Genomic DNA, 21722 nt, shown 5'->3' with positions numbered 1-21722 from the left:
AGGGTCAGATTTTCGGTTTTTACTTGGAACAAGGGTCAGATTTGTTAACACTTTCATTTTTTATTTGCACAATGCATGCAAGTGGAGGGGCAAGAGTGGCTAGAATAGATTCTGAAACCTTCTCCGCTTGTTGGGTAAAAATGTCAAGCCTCCGCATACATGCATCTCCCCTCCACCCTCCCGTGAAATGTCGATTTTTGAGATTAAAAAAAAATAATAATTGCATTTTTTATTTCAATAACGCATGAGTAAACAGGGATATGAACGCAGATTTAATATAGGCCCATAAAATTACGGGGACCGGCAAGGATTTGGAAAGTCTGAATACAAGTTCTGCTTACACCTAACAAGTGCTGAAATGGGACATAACCAGAGGTAGANAGAAAGACCGAAATAGAATTTGTCAGGTCCTATTATTCGACTCGGGACGTGTTATTTAGGCTTTAACGTTGTCGAATTTACTCTACAGTGCCCGGGCGCGTTTAGCGAGTTTCCGGCAACGTTGCGGACGGGCTATTGCATTTAACATGGTGAAAAAAATCTTCTGTTGGAAATAATTTATTTTTTTACTGCTTTTCACGATTGCTCGTTTGGCAATTGGTATTGCACACTTCCCAACCTCGAAAACTTGAAAATCATTACAAAAAAATCTTGTCCCGGGCTGCTGCGATGGGATTTTTTGACTTGAGTAGTCGGCCAGTCCTGGCCTTCGGCTCGGACGCCAACGACACACAAGTAAAAAACCTCATCGCAGCAGGCCGGAAAAATACTATTTCTTTTAGAATTTTGGGACGTTTGTTGTTTTAAAACTACTATAGTATGTTATACACTTGAATTGACAATGACAAATTTTTTTAGGTTTTTCGGTTATCCATTCAATGGTAATTAACGAAAAACGATGCGCTGCGGCGTTTCCCTCATATGGTCCAATGTAGTGTTATGAACAACCGGAATTCGGCGATTTTTCGCAACTCCAATACCTTTTACATGGAAGAGAAATGCTGGAAAATTTCATTTGCCAAACTGAGAATACATATTTTCTCGATTTTCACGTATCTTTTCCCCGACTTCGGACATATTCAGTATAAACATAAAATATCGTGAAAAAATTATAAGATGACTTTCTTTGTCGTTCGTTCTTTCTGGATTTTCTCATAACTCAATTTAGAAACATGAGAAAATGGTCCTCCTCTGATAAGGAGAAATACAAAACATACACCCGTTATTGGCAAGAGATAAGGAAAATAGATAAGGAAAGATATTGCCATTCTGCACGCTTATTCCAACACTTTCGATAAGTCATCTGCACAAGAATCCCTGTTCGCCAGGATACTAAGTATTCCTTGGTTCTGCATTGAAAACAAAATAATGTTTTCCCCTCAATCCAGCAATTTAATTTTTATGAAATACTATATTCACATAGGGGAGAACGGATGACTGGAACGGCAGGACAAAACATAGTAGTGGAAAAACCGCTGCGCAAACTCGCACTTCGCCCCATTCTCCCGCTAACTCAATCCATTTTCATTAATATGCACTTTTCCCGTTTTCTCTTAACATTGTTTTCAGGAATCCACTTTGAACCACTGCCCTGCAACATCCATTGTCTGAAACAAGTTATCCTACCATTTTACTTTCCATAATCGCTGTGTGCACACTCTCCCACTCATCTGATTCCACAGAGCAAACCTGTGGTTCTTCTTGAAAATACAAATAATCCAAGTTGAATTAATACATATGGCAAAAAACCATTAAAAAAAACAGTAGACTTCCGTTACAGTTGTGTACCTGAGGGTGTACAGAATGTCGATTCTGAGAACGCGACTACACTGTTAGAAAATGACTCTTGAAATTTCAAGTGAAAAAGCTTGAAGTTTTTAACAATGACAAAGTTACATGAAATTTCTGTAGAGTTCTTCATTGACGAAACATACACACACTTTTTTATCACATTGTGATAAAAAATAGGGTTCGACGCTCGTGAGAAAAGTGTTCTTTGGTCATTAAGAAGGTAGCCCTCGCGTTCGGCAAGTGCTACACACATCCCACAGATCACAAAACACTTTTTCGCACTCGTATCGAAATAAACTATTGTGTTACTAGTGTGTAAGATTGCACTTTTGTGCACATATCCTATTTTTTGCCATACGTTCCAAGGTCACTGTTGCGAACGGTAATTGAGGTAAAGTGATTCTTTTTGGGCATGAGTACGTAAAGGTCAAGAGCGTGCGTTAAGTCGCTCGTGAATTTTACGTACGCCGTGTAGAAGACAATCGCTTCACGTGCGCTAAGCGATTTTGAAAGCGGTTTCGAAAAGTACTCTTTTCAGGCTGGTGTCACAAAAAATACTAGTTCGGCCATGCGACGAACATTATTTTTTGTCATGACGGCCGTAAGTAGAGCGCAGCTGCCTGACGACTTCTAATAACAAAAAAATGAGATGACGGGAAACGCGATTTTAACGAGAACGACTATACTGATAGAACGGATTAGTTATTGTTAACGAATGGATTTTGGTTGGAGGTTAGGATCTATTCGGTTCCACCAAATGTTCATTCGTTAATAGTTAACGAATGTACATTTGAGGAGTCTTGTTTGACTTGACTTTCGCCATTCAAGTGAACCATTCGTTAACTATTAACGAATATTCATGTGGTCATATTCAACTTTATCATTCGTTAATAGTTAACGAATCTCGTTTGAAATAAATGAATCATTCTATCAGTGTATAACCGCAGAGTACTGATGGGGATTTCTAATAGACATCCTATAAAAATGAAACAAAATTCGTTAAATTCTTCTATTGACTTTGATTGTTCATCCTCTACACGTGAATACTCAGAATAGAATGAATGAAAAAGGGCATGAGTAAAAATATCATCAAAGTTAAAATTGCATTTTTGAAACTGTATAGTATACCTTTACAGATGGTTGGCAGCAACTCATCTGGAACCCGTAGGCGCCAGGAAAATGTTCCCGTGTTTCGATGAACCCGCTCTGAAAGCAACATTCCAACTAAGTGTGAGTAGACCGGCAGGTTATAAAGCTCTTAGCAATACACCACAAAGAATCGAGGTTGCCGAGTGAGTATAATAAATTTCACAATTTTTCAAAGCCTCAGCCTGAATAAAAATTGACCCTCTACGGATACGCGGGAGTTACTCATCATCCCACCGCATTTCCTCTTGATTGAAATTCCTATATTTACTGTTACGTCCCCTAGAGGGATAACGGCCAAGTAGTCAATGCAGCTAGAGCCATAAAAGAGAAGTAGAAATTCCTATATAAATGCACCTCGCGTTATTCATCCTGCACAGTAACTTTCTTCAGACACGGAATAAAAATATACTCAAATCAAAAATATTATATTCTTGAATCAGGAATATGTCCACTCCTGGCTTCAGGGGACACTGAGAGAAAACATTACTTCTGACAAAGAAGGTTTACTCGATCCAAGTAAATATTTTCTTGACAATTTTAACAATCGTGAAATCGTGACGAGTGAAAAAGTTTTCCAACAGGATGAGATTCTCTTATCCCGAGAGAATTTTCAAGCTATATCAAAATTAAAGATGATGTCCTTCCCATAAATTTATGTACTTTGCGTTATATCTAGAATTATTTTTCCATTAGGACTTTAATTACGTAAAAATCTTGCACACATCGCACAACACTTGAGATCAATTTTCTATACACTCGAATTAATAATGGAAGTGTTCGTCTTGCAATTGAGATAAGAATTCCTCAAGTGGAGATGATGAGTGATCAGATCCTGAAAGTGTGAAATCTCCCAATTCATTAAGTTGTAGATATAACGCAAACTATTAGTGTATTTCGGGATTAGGCCGAAAAAACTTTTCTAGCAAATGTGAGTTTGCAGCCCGAGCCATATGCCACCCTAGGAGTGAATTTCATTTTGGTTGAAAATATGTCCTTTCGTAAACTCAGAACTGTTTTTTACCTCTTCTGAAACGCAAAATTTCGTCAAAAAATCGATTATCTTGAAAACTGACTTTTCGTATGCAATGAAATTTTTTTTATTGCATAATTCTTTCTACGTCTATCAAATGTTGATACGACCTCACAAATAATCTTAATAAAATGTAAATATTTGAAGTTACAAAACCATACCAATCATTTGTGGGATCGCCTATTTCAATATTTGTAAATTTTTCTATCTATTTCTGCTACAAATATTAATATTCTACATTTGAGGATGTAGATTTTCGAAACGAGAACGCACATTTCTGATTCGGGATTAATAACCCCGGAATTAAACATTCTTGATTTGCACACAGAAAAACCTAAACGTAAATTACGCTTAACAAGTTGTCTCTTGCGCTTTCTAAAGCGTATTTTACTCTCGAAGTTGAAGAATAAATCACACTCAAAATTGCTCGACATAGCGGTTATATAACCGTAATTTACGGTTTGGAATTCGTAAATTACTGTGATTTTTCCGTATTTTATGTTTACTTATCCGTAATTAACAACAAAGGACAATAAAGTCATTTCGAGCGCAAAATACGATGTTTTTTTGTTAATTATGCATAAGCTAATCGTTAAATAGGCTCTATTAAGATTAATTTACGATTTCGTAAGCGTGAATCAACCATTAACATATTAGCGTAAATAATACCCTTCGATTGTTCAACAGTTGTACAGAAAAAAAAATAGAAAGCTCCTCAAAAGTAGTACCACTCCAATGTTGTATTTCTAATTGATGGGGGTGATGAACCACTCATGTGTACTCGTAGAAGGATCACCCAAGGGCTATACCGGTGCCGTGAACGATTAAAATCCAATTAAAAAAAAATTATTTTCAGTGGTAACCGAATGTTGGTCACTTTCGAAGAAACCCCCATAATGTCAACGTATTTATTGGCTCTAGTTGTGTCAGATTTTGAAAATACTAACGTCGTTTTACGATATGAAGCTTGGGCTAGGCCGAACGCGATAGAACATGCAAAATACGCAGCTACAGTGATGCCTCCAGTTGTAGAATTCTTCGAGAAATCTCTGAAGATTCCCTATCAACTGAGTAAGCTCGACATGGTTGCACTGCCAGATTTTAGCTCTGGTGCTATGGAAAATTGGGGTCTCATCACTTACCGAGAATCCAACATGCTTTATGATGATCAATACTCACCCATAAACTCCAAGCAGGCGATTATCAATGTAATTGCTCATGAAATAGCTCATCAGTGGTTTGGTAATCTTGTTAGTCCGGATTGGTGGAAGTATCTGTGGCTTAATGAAGGATTTGCACGGTACTATCAGTATCACACAACGGCTAAGGCGAGTTCTTGATAGATATTGAGATCAATAAAGGTAAGGCTGATTAATTGATTGCATAATCCTGTTTTTCATCTGGTTGTAGATTGAACCAACTTGGGGATTGGAATCGCAATTTGTGGTTGAACAGGTGCATTCGGCCTTTGCAACTGATGGATTAGCCTCTAGTCATCCTATGTCCCATGATGTTTACAGTCCAACAGAGATTGCGGGGATGTTCGATACGATTTCTTATGGAAAAGCTGCTAGTGTTTTGAGGATGATGGAGAAAGTTTTTGGAAATGAAGTGTTTTATAATTCTCTGCATGATTACCTTATTGCCAGGTCAGTTACTGTATCAATTGATTAGTAAATATAAGTTCGTTTCCTCCGAAAGATTTGCATAATTTGTTTATAGTTGACAATGGGATCGTTTACACACTTATTTTACATTCTATTAGGTATTTTTATATTTCTTCTCTGTAAATATGGTCAGATACATGCGCAAATTTCTTAGTTGGAAAAGAAGGAGAATAAGTGGAGTTTCTCAGTCGATGTAACAATTTGTTTCTTTGGATATCATGATTCGGGGAATGCCCTAAAATATGATCAGTTTTGAGACTCCGCACCACAAGACTAGCTCTGGTCGTTAATGCCACCAATTGTGTGCAAAGGAGATACAAGATGATAATGGTTTACTCTGATACGATTTGCGCTGACAAGAGCTTCTCTAGATAGTTTACATTTTTTGTATCAGGGTTTTGAAGACTTTCTAAAGTACAGTTCAAAGTATTTGGTTCCTTTTTGCTTACGAATGGAAGCCTTATATTTGAGATTTTTCGATTTTCTAATTTTGATGGCAAATAATCTAGAATGCTATGAAACGTCAAGAACTGATTTTTTTAGGGTCATGTCTATATGTATGTATGTGACCACTCCTTTATTATTGTTATTCGTGTCTTGAGTCAGAATTTCATTTGTCGTGTTATTGAATTCGTCGGATTTAAAATAGTTTCTGAAGTGTGGATATGGAATGGAAAATTGATCAGATATATCATCTGTCGTATTAGTCGCTGTTCACAGGTTAGTGGTAGGTTACCTATAAGTTTATTGAGAAAATCAATATTGAAGTCATGTCTTCATTGAAGATCATCAACTTTCGCCGATGCGTGATACATCGTGAATAGAGAAATGAATATTGATGATAATTTATTAATTTCAGATCATACGGGAGTGCTACACCTGAAGATCTCTTCGCAGCCTTCCAAAAGAATTTGAAGAGAAGCAATATTGAGTTGGAAGATACTGTGCAATCTATTATGGAAACATGGACGAACCAAGCAGGATTCCCAGTGCTGACCGTCACCATTGATCCCAGCAATGTAATAATGTTTCAAGAACGTTTCCTGCTTAGGAATACTGATAGAATTCCCACCAATCAAACCTGGTCGATTCCGATAACGTGGACTTCTAAATCAAGTCCTGATTTTGCGTCGACTACTCCTAAATTGTGGTTTAGTGAAGCGCGTCGTATAGTTCCGCTGCCGCATGGTATTGGTGACTGGGTAATTCTCAATGTTCAACAAGCTGGTGAGTTCATTATTATAATTCATTCCTCTGAATCGATCTCTGTAGTCGATGAATGAACTCGTTTCAATCAATCTAGAAATGAACTGTATCATGGAAAAAATTATATCCTTGAATCGGGTATGTAATATTCCGGAATCAGAAATATCTGTATTCCGGAATCCAGAATGTTATATTACTGAATCCGGAATGGTATTCCGGAATTCAGGATATTTTATTCTCCATTCCGGAATAATATCCCCATTCTGTATTATCCCCAGGGCTATTCTACTCGGTAAAACCATATGATGTGTTAAGTTATAAATTACATGGAAAGCAGGATGCTATATGCTATTTTTCAAAATTATGAACCTCTATACGAAGGGAATAATCAAGTAATTGAAAAGTTCGGGAGTTCGGTGAGGGATAGATGGGTTTTGTAACGTATAACACTCGGAATTCGTATACCATATCGAATAAGATTTATTCACAGCAAACGTAACTTGGTTTACACCATGAGAACTGGAACGAGAGTGTCTCCCGCGACAACGGTGTTAATCATCCGATCGAGGATCCCCGTATTATTACGAATTTTTACGAATTGTCGCGAATTGTCGTAGTAAGGTATTCGGTTGCTAAGCCAAGCTTGAACGCAATACATTGAATTGATCTGAAATAAAATAGAAGTAACTTCGCTACATTTCTTTCTTCAATATTCCGGAATAATATTCCAGAATCCGATATATATGTAATTTTGAAATGGATTCTCAGTCGATATTGAGTTGATGACTCAAAGAGAGGAGGAAAAAGGGAAGGAAATTTAAAGAAAAAAGTGACACAATTAAACTGTAATAAAGTGTATGTGGGGGTCTCACAAACCTCCACTTGAGTGAGGAGGGCAATGGCCTCCCAGCGGCTTCAAACTGTTTGAAAGGTTACTGGTGGCAATAATAATTCAAAAATTCCGAAAGAATGTCTCAAAATACGACCAATTGCCTTGAAGCGCCCTAATAATTGGCCAGACCTCTAATTGCCAGCCGAAAAGGTGAATCCGCGGAGAAAGAAGGTATGAAAATACTTTCCTGAGTGATTCTCGTGATTATTGCGTGGAATTCCTGATTCCAGAAAATTATACACCCCATTCGAGCATTTTTTTTCCGTGTATGAAAACATTGAACGGAAAATCTATACCGCATTCACTAGAAAATTCAATTGGAAAAATTCTATTGGGAACTCCACGAAACGTTCTGCTTTTAGAGACAGGACTTCTTCTTGTATCGTTCAAAAACTCCCTAAATGTCTACAATTCTTCACAAGGCATAAGATTTTTGCCGAAGTTTTTACGTTGATTGCTGCTGTTTGTTTCGGAAAAACTACGAAAATATTCTTGATTTTTCTAGAAAACTATTGAATTTTCACGGATTTCTTAGAAAACTGGATAACTTTTTGGAATTTAAAAAAAAAACGGTGAATTTTCTATAATTTGGACAGATGGCGATGCGGCAGAAAAACATTCACCCAAAATGATTCCTTATAATGAAACCATAGACGTATCCACTTTTAAAAAATAGCGTTTTCAAAGAACATCAATAGCTTTCTAATCGGTTTTTCCAATGACGTTTTCCATGCATATAAACCCGTATGAATATATCTTTCCAGGATATTACAGAGTAAATTATGATAATGTCTCCTGGACCCGAATAATCGAAGCCCTCAACAAACAATACGACCAAATTCCCGAAATAAATAGAGCCTCCATAATCGATGATCTCCTCAATCTTGCCCGAGCCGGCTACACAAATTACGTCACTGCCTTATCAGCCACCGAATATCTCACGCAGGAAACCAATTACATTCCCTGGAGAGCAGCCTTCAACGGTCTCTCCTATCTCACCAAAACATTCGCCGGTCGTGAAATCAACAGTTGGTACAAAAAACACATTCAAAAAATTCTATCCCCCATCTACGAAAAACTAAGCTTCAATGAGCCAAAACCCGACACGCATTACAACAAATTATTGAGAAGATACGTGATAAATTGGGCCTGTGCATTCGACCTGAAAGACTGTATCAGTAATTCTACAAAGCTGTTCGCTAACTGGAGAGCTAATGGAAAAGAATTGGTCCCTGTTAATCTCCGCAATACAATTTATTGCACCGCCATCAAACATGGAACGACCGAAGACTGGAATTTCCTGTGGGATAAATATAACACTGCGCCACTTGCCACTGAAAAAGTATTGATACTCGGTGCACTCGGGTGCTCCGAGGATAAAGTATTATTGAAAAAACTATTGATGGCCGCAATAACTGAAGACTCGGGCATTCGATTCCAAGACAGCGCCAGTGTTTTCTCTGGGGTCTACGGCTCGGGACATGTTGGAGCCATTTTCACATTAGATTTCATTAGGGAACATTACGTCGATATGTACAAGTACTATGGCAGTTACAGCACTATTGAAAGTATTTTAAGTGGAGTTTCCTCCCAATTTTCCACGGGAGAACTTGTCGCGAAGTTCGAGAAGTTTGTGAATGAATTTGGGGCAAAAATTCCGGAGATTGAAAGCTCGTTGAGGTCTTCATTGAAACGTGCAAGGGAGGAGCTCCAATGGTATGACGATCGAAGCCCCGAAATTTTCGCGTGGTTGGGAGAGCGCTACGACACCAACGACTATCGTCTTCCAACCACGATGGTGCCGACTAATTATAATGTATCAATTGAGCCCTATTTCGAAGAACGTAATTTCACATTTGATGGGGAAGTTCAGATTACCATGAACGTTCAACGCAGCACTTCGATCATTGTTCTGCATACAAATGGATTGAATGTGAGGGATGTCAAAGTCTATGTCAACCCGGCTGAGACTCGGGAATATTATCTCAGGAAGTGGAACTCTGTAACGCACAAATTTACGATTTACTTGAAGAAGACTTGCAACGTTGGGTCGTCTCTCCGGGTAAATATGAAGTACTCAGGAGTATTGAATGATAATATGATGGGATTCTATCGAAGTTGGTACTGGGACGGCTTGGGGCATAAACGGTGAGTTTGGGAAAGAGTTTTCGTAAGGGAGCTTTGAACGGTTTATCTTTGTAGGTGGTTGGCTTCCACACAGTTCCAGAAAGTGGGTGCGAGACAGGCGTTTCCATGCTTTGATGAGCCGTCGTTCAAAGCGACATTTACGATTAATATTGAGAGGCGGAATGAGTATAGCACGTTGAGCAATATGCCGTTGGATAAGTCAGTGGCATCTGAGTGAGTATATTTGATTTCTACGATTCTGCTGGTGATCAAAACTGGAGATAGAGAAATTGGGTGAATATCACCATTGAATTTTTGTAAACTTGCAGTATTTGAGGAGTTTTCAGAATTCTGATGCAAATTAGAGTACGAAATTCAATAAGTTAGCCCGTTAGACTGGTGCAGTAAGTTCGTAGGTTCACATGCGCGGGGTCTCTCGTTCAACATTCGGGCGCGTAGAATGGTGACATCTAACAATTTAAGGGCGACTCTGCTGAAATTTTAAAGTGTCCCGTTGATGAATCCGTCGTTTTTCATGTTATTTGAACTTTTTTATTCAAAATATTTGTTATCGAAATATTCGGCAGTATAATCAAAACTAAATCCGAGCGATGTAAAATAATGATTAAAAAAAAGACATTTAATAAGTCTATTAACAATTCCATATTTAAAGTTAAATACGTATAAGAAAAAATGAATGGTATTGTTGGTATCAGAACACCTATTGGATTTCCATAGAATTTCTATCAAGATACTATTGAATATTACGCCGTGCATTATTCAATAGATATTTATTAAAAAACAAGGCAGTCAGTGTTGATTTTTCTATATAAACTATTCTATTGAGGTTTTTTTCGTCACAAAATTTCTGACCATGAAATTTTGTGATAAGAACTGAAAAAAACTACTGTGTCAAAAATTTATGCCCTAAATTTTGTTGAGAGAATATCTCAATGGACTAATTCATGTGGTAAAATCGGCATCTATCGACTTGTTTTATCAGTTACTTGTAAACTTGCACGGCAAACTTTCATAATTTCAACGGAATTTTTTGGAGAAATCACCGGTAGAGTCCGTAACTCTATATTCACTTGCTAGTTTTTACAGGAACTTGCAATGAACGAAGTTAAAAATAAAAATAATATTGCAATTTTTGCAAGAAGTATTGCCTTGTATATTCATCTATTCATAATAAGTTCTGAAAGGCCAATACGCAAATACAAAATTCCATAATAAAATTGTGGAATAATTTCATCTCAAAATTTCTCTTTCCTGTTCAACATTTTCGCCTGAAAAATTCAGGATCATTTCCAGCAGAATATCTTGAAATCGAAGGGAAATGATGAGATTCTCCTAGAAAGCTTTTTCGTAGCTCTTACTTCGCTCCACTGAACAGCTTTCCATGAAAGTCGGTTTATTTCCCTCGGGATTTGAAGATATTCATCAAAAACCCAGTTTAACTCGAGTTATTTGGTTTTTGCATTTCGCTACAGAATTTTATTTTCGTTTATTTTAATTCCTTCCCCATTTTTTAAATTTAGAAAACAAAATAGATCATGGGATACCTATAAAGAATCCGTGCCAATGTCTACTTATCTTGTTGCATTCGTCGTCTCGGATTTCAAATCAGTGAAGAATGAAAATAATAACTTCACCGTCTGGGCGAGGCCAAACGCAATTCAGGATAAATCTTATGCACTGGAGGTGGGACAAAAATCTCTAGAGTTTTTGAAAAATTACACTGGAGTGGACTATCCCATCGGAAAAATGGATCTCGTGGCGGTGCCAGATTTCAACAGTGGAGCAATGGAAAATTGGGGACTCGTAACGTTTCGGTACAAGGCCATTCAAATATTACGTCACGCATTTTTTGAATTTGCAAACCCTTTCTCTCTCTCAGTCTCAAGCTCCTCACCCTTGTATATTACATCACAAAATCCCCGAGCCTCCCCCCTGTTATAGAATTTGTTATTTTTTTTCATAAAATCCAATTCAAAAAACAAGAATAATTAGAAGACAAATAATTAATGGAACAATTCAATCTTTATGCGATACTCTTTGAACACTTCGTAACTTATTAAATTCTTACCCTCACAGCATTCTGAAATCCCTCTTCATGAACCTTTGGAATAGTTTGAAGAATTGCTGAAACGTGTTTTTTTCTATAAGATAAAGGGGACGCGAACGAAATTGCATTTGCGATTTCCTCGTTTGAAAAGGAAAACATAATATCGTGTGATACCACAACTTAAGCAACTCCTTCTTCTCCTCTCATCGCAATTCAGAAGCAAATTGCTAATGTATTTACAAAAATGACTATGAAAACAAAACTATGACTATGCTATTGGCTATTGACTATGTTGTGACAAAAGCAATTTCCCAATTGTTCCCTCTCGTCTTGATTGAAAAATAGAATTGAAAGGTCCCCAATTAATGTTTGGATTGATTCAATAGGGAATATGGCCTTCTTATTGACTTCGCAGTGACAAGAACTTACTTCACGAGGTATTTGAGTATCATAGTGAGCCATGAATTAACCCACATGTGGTTTGGGAATCTGGTGACGTGCGATTGGTGGTCCTACATTTGGCTGAACGAGGGATTCGCTCAATATTTTGAATGGGCCACGATAGACGCTGTTAGTATCTGCATAATTTCGGTTCTGTGATGACATTAAAGAAATAATTTCATATCTGAAAATCTATCAACTTTTCATTGCAATCTTATCAGAACTGTTGATAGAATTTTGTATTATTGAAATATTGATGGAAAATATGTAATAAAAGAAAATCAATAGATTTCGATTTCTCTTTCAATTAATTCTATCAGTATTTTGTCTATAGAAATCCATAAGCATAAAGTTCATACTTTCTTCTCTATATTTAGTTGTCTCGTACCATTAAAATACTATTAAAATCTATTGAATATTTTCTAGTTACCTACCGTATTTGTGGTAGGAATTGACAATAAACTAATTGTATTTTAAGAAAATTTCAACTGACCAAAATGAAAATCCGTCGAAACGTCAATAGAATTTCCTAGTGTATTTATCGAGGTTTTCTATGCATATGCTTTGACGAATACTTTTGGAACTATAAATTCAAAGAACAATATTCATCGATTTTCTTTTATTCCAGATATCTTTATTCTAAAAAGTCATTTTGACAAATTTCGCTAACTCTACTTATTTTGACGGTAGAAAATAATTCCTGATTTTCGTTCGAGACTGAACACTTTTTAATTATGATTAGAAGCATAAAATTTCTACCTCTATTACAGAGTGAACCAAATTGGAATATGATGGAGCAATTCATAACCCACGAGTTGCAGAGGGCATTATTAGATGATTCATTCCCGACAATGCGACCTATGAACAACAAAATGGAGACCCCATTCGACGAGGGAGAAGGCTACGGTTCCATCGCCTACAGCAAGTGTAAGTCAATACCACAATTACCAAAATTACATTGATAATAATGAAGAGATTGCAATCAGTAATCACTGAAGATTCCGTTTATCAGCTGCCAGTGTTATTCACATGATGCATCAAGCCTTCGGGGAGAGCATTTTCAAAAATGGTTTACATTATTACTTGGACCAAAATAAATATGGCACGGGTACACCAAATAAATTATGGACCGCACTTCAAAGAAGTACTAATGAGCATGGCGGACTGAGTAACGTTGATCAGCCTGTTGCTATTTTAATGAATTCTTGGGCTAGTCAAGCAGGGTATCCCATAGTTCATGCTAGATTAGTTAATGGAAACCTCACTGTGGAACAGGTAAGTCTCAAGTTCATGAATACATGGATTTTAGATTGCATAATTACAATTTATGATGAATTTAATTCAAAAACACCCAAAAAAATAAAACCATATGTTACGATTCAAAGCTCCTGAAATAAGATTTTCAAAGGTTTTTAACTTGAAGCCTGTAACTCTTAAGTTGGGAGTTTCGAAATTCTTGATTTGAGACTTTCAAAAGTTTTGATGTGAGACTTCGGAAAGTCTCAGTTTGAGATCATACGCCCCAAAATAAAGCTTGTTTTTTTTTATAAAGTCTATCTTATTAAACACTATTGGCCTTCTATTTGAAATTCATCGAAATTTTATTGAATTTCTATGGAGATTCTATCAGAATTATATTCGCAATTTCAGTCGTTTCTTGCTGATTTTTATCAATAATTATATAATTGTGGCGTGAAATTTTTTACAGACATTCGATAGACTGTCAGTAAATGTTGACTTTTCTGCACAACTTATTCTGTTGCGGTTATTCCTATGCGAATTCGTGAACATGAATTTTTCGCGTTTTTTTCTTTGGATTTTGTAATGAGAATAGAATAGAAGAACAGCGCAAACAACTCGGAAAATTTAAGCCCGACCATTTACGTAGAATAACTCTGGAGAGAATAATTCATGTAGGAAGATAGAAATCTTTTGATTGTCTTCTATTGGATCCTTACCAGAAAATGGAACAGAAAAGAGGCGAAATTTTCATTTCTCTATTCGTCGAGGATTAATGCACCCACAGATGAATAGGAATAGTGAGATATCGAATAACTGAATAAAAAGAGTAATCGTTGACCGTGTTAAAATTCAATTTTCAAAACTAAATCTTAATACTTGTGAGTTGCTACCAGAGGTTGAAAAAATTATTTAAGGCGTTTTTTTTAAAAGCAGTTAATCATTTATTTATTAGAATTTGGTTTTATTAACATTTTAAATTACATTTATAAAAGTTGTCACCTTATAACTAAGCGATTTATTATCATTGCTGGCCAGCATTTGTCACCTAATCCTAAATATTCCTAACTATTCTGCTACATATTCACCTAAACCCAAGCATGCTCTTCTCCGTCCCGTTTCTTGATCGACGCCCACCGGAGTTTCGTCCAGCACTTTGAATCCTCGGTCGCCCCGAGGAGACGCCAGAAGGTCCAAAAGTGAAAACAACTGGAGCCGGTACAGCGGAAGGTCTCAGAGCAGGTCTTACGACTACTTCCGCATGTATAACAGTCGACCTAGTTATAGCTACTCGTCGTTTGCTATCAAGGTCATACGCTCGCCTTTTCTCCTTTCTGAGATAGCGCCTGGCGGTGGCTCTCAAGCGAGAGTCACCTCGACAGACGTGGAGCCATCCCCGGGATACTCGAGCCGCGTTCAGAAGTGAATGAGGATCCAGCATTCTGAAAATAGATTGTGTTACTTCTACCGGCAGAAGTGCAATAGGATTCACTTCAGGTTTGCCAACACCAAAAAGGCGCATGAGCTTGCCAAAGAATTCCATGTTGCTACTACGGGAGGAAGCTGAATAATGATCGCCGCTACCGGGGACGGGCCCTTTATACCCGCACCCCCACTCCTCCCCCTACCCGCTTACCCCCACTCCTCCCACCGCCCACTTATCCCCACCTCTAACTTTCGCCCTCCCTGCATTGCGTCGGCCAATCAGGAACCTCTCAACATGAGCAATTTCAACCAATGAAATATCCTCATGATTTACATACATAATATCTCCGGGGGACTAACCAATATATTCAGTCAATTTTCTTTATCAACTGTTACAACAATGAGAATAGTTTTTCTATGTAATTTTTTCGTACATGCAAGCACAAAATACACTTCTAGCCCGTAAAATACTCAGATCATTCATAACTAAAAGCAGAAGACTAACGCGTGATGACTACCGTATGACTGATGTAATTCAGTTGAGACGACTAGACCGATGGTTTCAGCTACACACGTAATTACGGGAATAACGACACCGCATTGGTTGAAAATGTAATGCCAGCGCCATCTTTCAAACTGTGAGACAGGAATGAATCCCATAAACGAAAAATCACTTTTCCAAGCACGTGTTTCAAAAAAAATATTGTGTGATATAAGTTAAGCAAAGTTCTCCACCTCTAATCACGTGACGTAATATTTGAATGTTCCCTTTAGAAAAATACGTAAAATATATACCGAAGCTCCCAAATTTCCAATAGCCTATATTTATATCCGCCTTTTCTCTTAAAATTCCGCATACGTTGTCCATCTCTCGTTCATCATATAATCTGCTGAAAATTTTTCACGAAGACATTGTAAAAACTTATTGTTTTTACCATAAATTCCAATTAGATTTGTTGGCCCTGGTTATATTCATGATTTACTAAAATAAAAACGTATTTTTGCAGAGACGGTTCTTGCTAAAAAAAGGTGATGCCAATACCGCTCAAACCTGGTGGATCCCCATCACCCTCCAAACTTCCAAACGCGGAGTACACAATAACGGACACCCTATATTTTGGTTCAATGAAAAGAACAAAACAATATCGCTACCGGATCTCGCAGACGAGTGGTTCCTCATCAACGTCGAACAAAAAGGTTTCTACCGAGTTAATTACGATCCCGATAATTGGTCACGTATATTCATAGCATTGCATTCCAAAAATTTCGGTGGAATTCACGCAATAAATAGAGGCCAGATTATCAATGATCTCCTGAATCTAGCCCGGGCAGATGCCACCGACTACGACACTGCATTGAAAAGTACTCTCTACCTCATGAACGAAGTGCATAACTCACCCTGGGAAGCATTCTTCAGTGGTATCGCATTCCTGTCTGAGCGTTTTGGGGGACATGAAATTGATGGACTTTTCAAGAAATACGTGTTGAGTCTCCTAGAGCTCTCGTATAAGAAACTTGGATTTTCGGAAATCAATGGTGAGGGAATGCAGGATAAGCTGAATAGAGAGTTGATATTGCACGCCGCCTGCAAGTACAATCACACAAAATGTGTTGCCACATCGAAACGTCTTTTCCACCTTTGGAAAAAAGATTCGAATGAAACAATCCCCGTAAATGCCAAGAAGGCTGTTTACTGCACGGCTCTGAAATGGGGTAATTACGAGGATTGGGAGTTCCTCTGGAAGCAGTATCTTAGCACTAATTTGGAGGCTGAGAAGGTCACGATTTTACAAGCACTGGGATGCACCAGAGATCCAAAAGCACTCGATGAATACTTCAAAGCTGCTTTATCGGAAAATAGTGCAGTACGTGATCAAAATATTTATACAGTGTACTCATCCGTATACTCAGCTGATAGTTACGGAGTCAATGCAACTCTCGAATATCTCATCAGCAATTATGATGCCATTCGTAAGGGATATGGTGGTTGGGGAACTGTAACTAATCTATTTAACGCAGTTGCATTGCGAATTTCCACGCAAGAGGGAATAGATAGGCTGGAGAAGTTCATTAATGCGAAGTCAGGTGAACTTAAGCATATCTTGAGTTCACTCAAAGCATCGCTGAATGAAGCGAAGAAAAATTGGGAGTGGTTCTCGATTCACAAGGGACTTATTCAATTCTGGTTAAAGAATCCACCTGTTATAACACTTCCGGAAAAAGTGGATGAAAATGATACGGACATTACAAGTGGCATGCAACCTATTGTAGGGGTGGTAGTTGGTGCAGTTGCCGCAGTTGTGGCAACTTCCTTATTTTTCCTTTGCCTCATGACTTGTCGTAAATGCCGTAAGAGGAGAGGTAATGATGGAGCATAGTAAGTACTTATAAGTAAAGAACGAATTATTTTTCTTAGACATAAAAAAAATTTGTTACTGGAAGATCAACATCTCTTTGAATATTATTATAATATTCTTTATGGTTCTTCGAAGTTGATAAATAAAGTGTTATATATGAATTGAAATTGTTTATATTCCAATTATCTTGAACATTATTTAGGGAATCGTCTACACATGTAAAAATCTGATTACAAGAGAGAATAAAAAGGCTAGAGAAGTTCACTAATGCGAGGTCAGGTGAACTTAAGCATATCTTGAGTTCACTGAAAGCATCGTTGAATGAAGTGAAGAAGAATTGGGAGTAGTTCTCTATCCCCAAGGGACTTATCCAATTACTGTTGAAAATCAACCTGTTATAACACTTCCGGAAGAATAAAAAATACTACGGACATGGCAAGAGGCATGCAAACTCCTTGGACGGGGGAGAAGGGATTGTTGGTTCAGTTGTCGCCCTGGTGGCAACTTCCTTTTTTTCGTTCCCCTATGAATATTTGTAGGTACTGTAAAAAAAGGGTAATAATAGAGCATAATGAATTCCTCTATCTCTAGACTATGAAAATCCGAGTCGACTTCTGGTGACGAAAATTTGGTACTCGAAGTAGACTCCAAAATTAAGGGTCGAAATAAGGGTCATGGGGGTCATATGGGGCTTTAGGGTGGTCAAATGAGGGTTATATGGAGTTTGGCGAGCGGAGCGAGCAGGATGCGCCAGTCCCATAGTTATGAATAAAGAAATAATCATTTTTTGAGAAATTAACACAATTTTATTACTGGAAGATCAAAATCTCTTAGGATATCGTTGTATGAAAAAAATATATAAAATAACATGGTCTTCGGTCCTTCGAATGTAGTGAATGAGTATTGTACAAATTAGAGTAATTTCGAGTTGGCAAATGGACATAAAAAATTTCCAATTCTGCAGAATCCGTAGAACAGAGTAAAATATCAATAATAATAACTCTTCATTTTATAAAAATCCAGTATTGTGCGGTATTCAGACGACATTATCAACATGACATTCAAAAATATTTTTCAAAAATTAGATTGATTTTAAAAACATTAAAATTGAAAGTTCAGAGATCATACTCGAACAAGTCAGAGACATCAGCCAGGTCTGACAACAATTTAAATACTTACATCTAGAATGCTCTTAACATGATATTTACAAGTAGATACAAAAGGAAAAACATTCAATTTGATCTTTTACGAGCATTAGACACCAGCATATCAGTGATTCCTCATTAATACCTATCAGACGTCAAGCAAACAAGACACGCTCGACTTTAGTATTCTTATCAATTATTTGTTTGTCCTTTCGTTCGATAAAAATTTGATGGCTCAATTCAGTTATTAATTAACACGTTCATTCACGCTGTATTTTTGAGGAGCCAGTCTCTGATCGTCATGTAATTACGATCTAACCATCTGATGTTGGCTTCGGCATGCTCTACTGATTGTTGAACAGCTCGTGTTGCACTCCCCAATTCCTCACTGTGCTCTTGGGCAAATTCCAGCAACTGGAATTTAAAATAAACGAGAAAATTACGTATATATTCAATGCTACAGAGATTCTCTTGATTGGCGGGCTTAAAAATTGTCTAAAAGAATTGAAAAACAATAGATATATTAGCATTAGCACATATAAAAAATTGAATAGAAACTCTTATGCATTCGAAAAGAAATAGAATTTTGTTAAAAATACAAATTGTTTTTTTTCCCGACGCCAATTGAAAGTTGTAAAACTTTTCCGTGTAATTTTTAATAGATAGTTGATTGATAGAACTCAATATATATTGATTCGTGCATACAAGTTATTCAGTTGTTATTTTGTTGATGAAATTGTTGTGCATGAATTTTTCAATTTCTTCAAATTGCATTCTGTAATGAAAAATGAAATGAAATACAGAAAAAAAAGTTGGAAAGTTTATTCCCAAGAAGTTCTGTGGAAAAATCAAAAGACATTGATTCCAAAAACCTGATCGCTAGCTGACAAAGAAGGAAAATGCAAAATGGAAAAAATACTCACGTCTTTAAGTTCATATTTCGTACTAATTTTCTTGGTCGCCGCTTTGACGATGCTATTAATAGCTAGAAGTGAAGCGCCAGTGCTGAAACACAAAGTTAGTCATTAAATCAAGAATTCAAACAAAACATGTTGACAAACTAAAAAATTCAAAACTCACTATTTCCTGAGTTTCGCCCAGTAATTCCGTAGGAAACTAAAAACAAGGGGTTGCCCAATAGGATTACCAGCAACAACAGCAAAAACACGTGGTGTATCTTGTTTCCTAATTCCGCTATTCTCAGTTGTTGCCCATTCAAGATAACGACTCAAGATCCACGGTTCTCGTGTACAACCAAGTGCATACAACAAGAGATCCTTCTCCGTGCCAACATTTGTCTTGAGATATCTCTCCCACGCGAAATCCCATTCCGCTTGTCCCCCCGTGCGAATAGCTGTGCAGTAAACAACGATCTTCAAGTTTGGTGAAATGGGATTGTCGGTGTCTGGGCTCGGTGAATTACGCCAGCTTTGGAATTGTGCAATGGCATTTCTAACGCAATCGTCGTGACCAAATGTGCATGCCCAAGTGAGAATTTCAATACGTGCAAATACAGTTAGTTGAGGATCCCCCGGACTGTCCTTGAATCCAATTTCACGATAAACATTGTCAAGAAGTTTGAGAACATAAACCCTGAAACGATCATAGCCTTGATACTTTGTGAGTATATTATCCAAGTAGCTCATCGCTGTTAACGCCGATTTCCAGGGTACATATTCCGTCTCATTTGCGAGGTACGAAGTCACGTCCAAGGCCGTTGTGTAATCCAATCTGCCAGCACGTGCCAAGTTCAAGGCATCATCAACCAGTTGGCCTCGATTTATTGTGGGAATGTCTTTGAAGTTTTCGGAATTCAAGTACTTTATAATCATCTGCCAATTCGTCTTATCATAATTAACTCTGTAATAGCCAGTCTCCTGAACATTGAAGATGACCCATTGATGAGAAGCGGCTCCTAGATCGTTAAGAGTCAGAGACTTCTCGGCTCTCATCCAATGGGTCGGCTGAGTCTTCTCGAAGTTTTTCATGGCTTCCGTTGTGTAAGTTATTGGCACCCACCACAATGCGTCAAATCCAGGGACATCTGCTGTATTATTCTGAATCAGAAAACGATCCTGCGAGAGAAGCGCAGCACCTGTTTTGTAATTCCTGATTATTGTAACCACTGGGAAACCAGTTTGTAGCGTCCATGTGTCCATAATCTGCTTAATGGTAACGTCATCCGGCAGAACTTTGTCTGCGTGCGCTTGTTTAGTCAATGCCTCCCACAGATCATTCTGTTCAGCGCTTTGATACGCTTTGGCATTCAGATAATTCGTCAATCCCTGTTTAAATACTTTGGTCGTTAAAAAATGATCCATCATACGAATTATCGATGCACCCTTTCCGTACGAGATTCTGTCGAAAATCTCACCTATCTCATCGGGATGGCCCACTTCGATGGAGATGGGGTGGGACGAGGCGAGAGCATCGAGGGTGAAAACATTCTGTAACTCGTGAATGATGAACTGGTCGAGAACTTTCCATTCAGGCTCCACCGAATCCATACCAATGTATTCCACATAACTTGCAAAGCCCTCGTTCAACCAGAGGTCAGTCCACCAACTTGGGGTTACCAAGTTACCGAACCACTGGTGGGCTAATTCATGAGCAACTACAGTGGCAACACGTTGCTGGCTGCTCTTTGTTGAGACACCCTCTTGAAAGAGTAGGGCAGTTTCACGGTAGGTTATTAAGCCCCAATTCTCCATAGCACCGGCGGAAAAGTCGGGCAGTGCCACCATGTCGATCTTCGGCAGCGGAAATTTAATCTGAAAGTAGTCCTCGTAGTACTTTAGAATTCGAGGGCCAATGTCTAGACAGTAGCGAGACTGGTTAATTGCTTCTTGACGCGCCCAAACGCCGAACTTGCTGTTTGGAGACTTGAGGACTTCAAAGTCGGAGACGATAAATGCAACTAGATAGGTTGACATCGGGACGGAACGCTCGTAGTGGTCCCAGACGTATGTTGGCATTTCCTTGCTAGAAATTAGAGAAATGGTTTAGGGGTAATTGTTTTGGTGAATGAGGTCTGATTTCAATCAAAGATTCTGATAGGAATGTATTAATTCAGTAGTTGAAGTGTTCGCTGTTGTTTACGTTAGTTGATTGAATTACTTTAGTTACTTGAAGGTTTTGAAAGAATTTATTTGTCTTTATCTTGAAAATGAATCCTATTGAGAGTC

At 37.8% G+C, this 21722-nt stretch overlaps 2 protein-coding genes across 7 annotated transcripts in view; one reads left to right on the top strand and one right to left on the bottom strand.

Moving 5' to 3' along the window:
* LOC107048744 (putative aminopeptidase-2) overlaps window positions 1-17468 on the top strand; it is a 28361-nt gene extending 10893 nt beyond the window's left edge. The window contains exons 11-21 of the mRNA XM_015272100.1: window positions 2928-3083; window positions 4827-5298; window positions 5381-5619; window positions 6497-6864; window positions 8500-9883; window positions 9938-10096; window positions 11404-11697; window positions 12317-12500; window positions 13142-13298; window positions 13384-13646; window positions 16043-17468. Coding sequence (XP_015127586.1) covers window positions 2928-3083; window positions 4827-5298; window positions 5381-5619; window positions 6497-6864; window positions 8500-9883; window positions 9938-10096; window positions 11404-11697; window positions 12317-12500; window positions 13142-13298; window positions 13384-13646; window positions 16043-17413 — 5047 coding nt within the window. The 3' untranslated portion in view covers window positions 17414-17468. The remainder of the gene's footprint in view (window positions 1-2927; window positions 3084-4826; window positions 5299-5380; window positions 5620-6496; window positions 6865-8499; window positions 9884-9937; window positions 10097-11403; window positions 11698-12316; window positions 12501-13141; window positions 13299-13383; window positions 13647-16042) is intronic.
* Window positions 17469-18175: 707 nt separating this feature from the next.
* The window catches only part of LOC107048804 (aminopeptidase N), a 71686-nt gene continuing 68139 nt past the window's right edge, over window positions 18176-21722 (bottom strand). For all 6 annotated transcript variants that reach the window (XM_015272214.2, XM_015272218.1, XM_015272217.1 and 3 more), the window contains 3 exons: window positions 19618-21519; window positions 19461-19542; window positions 18176-18951 (listed from right to left, as the gene is read on the bottom strand). In XM_015272214.2, coding sequence (XP_015127700.1) covers window positions 18802-18951; window positions 19461-19542; window positions 19618-21519 — 2134 coding nt within the window. In that variant the 3' untranslated portion in view covers window positions 18176-18801. The remainder of the gene's footprint in view (window positions 18952-19460; window positions 19543-19617; window positions 21520-21722) is intronic.

Source organism: Diachasma alloeum, unplaced genomic scaffold (assembly GCF_001412515.2).
Source record: "Diachasma alloeum isolate Michigan unplaced genomic scaffold, Dall2.0 Dall_scaffold_00197, whole genome shotgun sequence".
NCBI lineage: Eukaryota > Metazoa > Arthropoda > Insecta > Hymenoptera > Braconidae > Diachasma > Diachasma alloeum.
The sequence above is the reverse complement of the archived record's forward strand: the minus strand, read 5'-3'. Positions and strand labels throughout refer to the sequence as shown.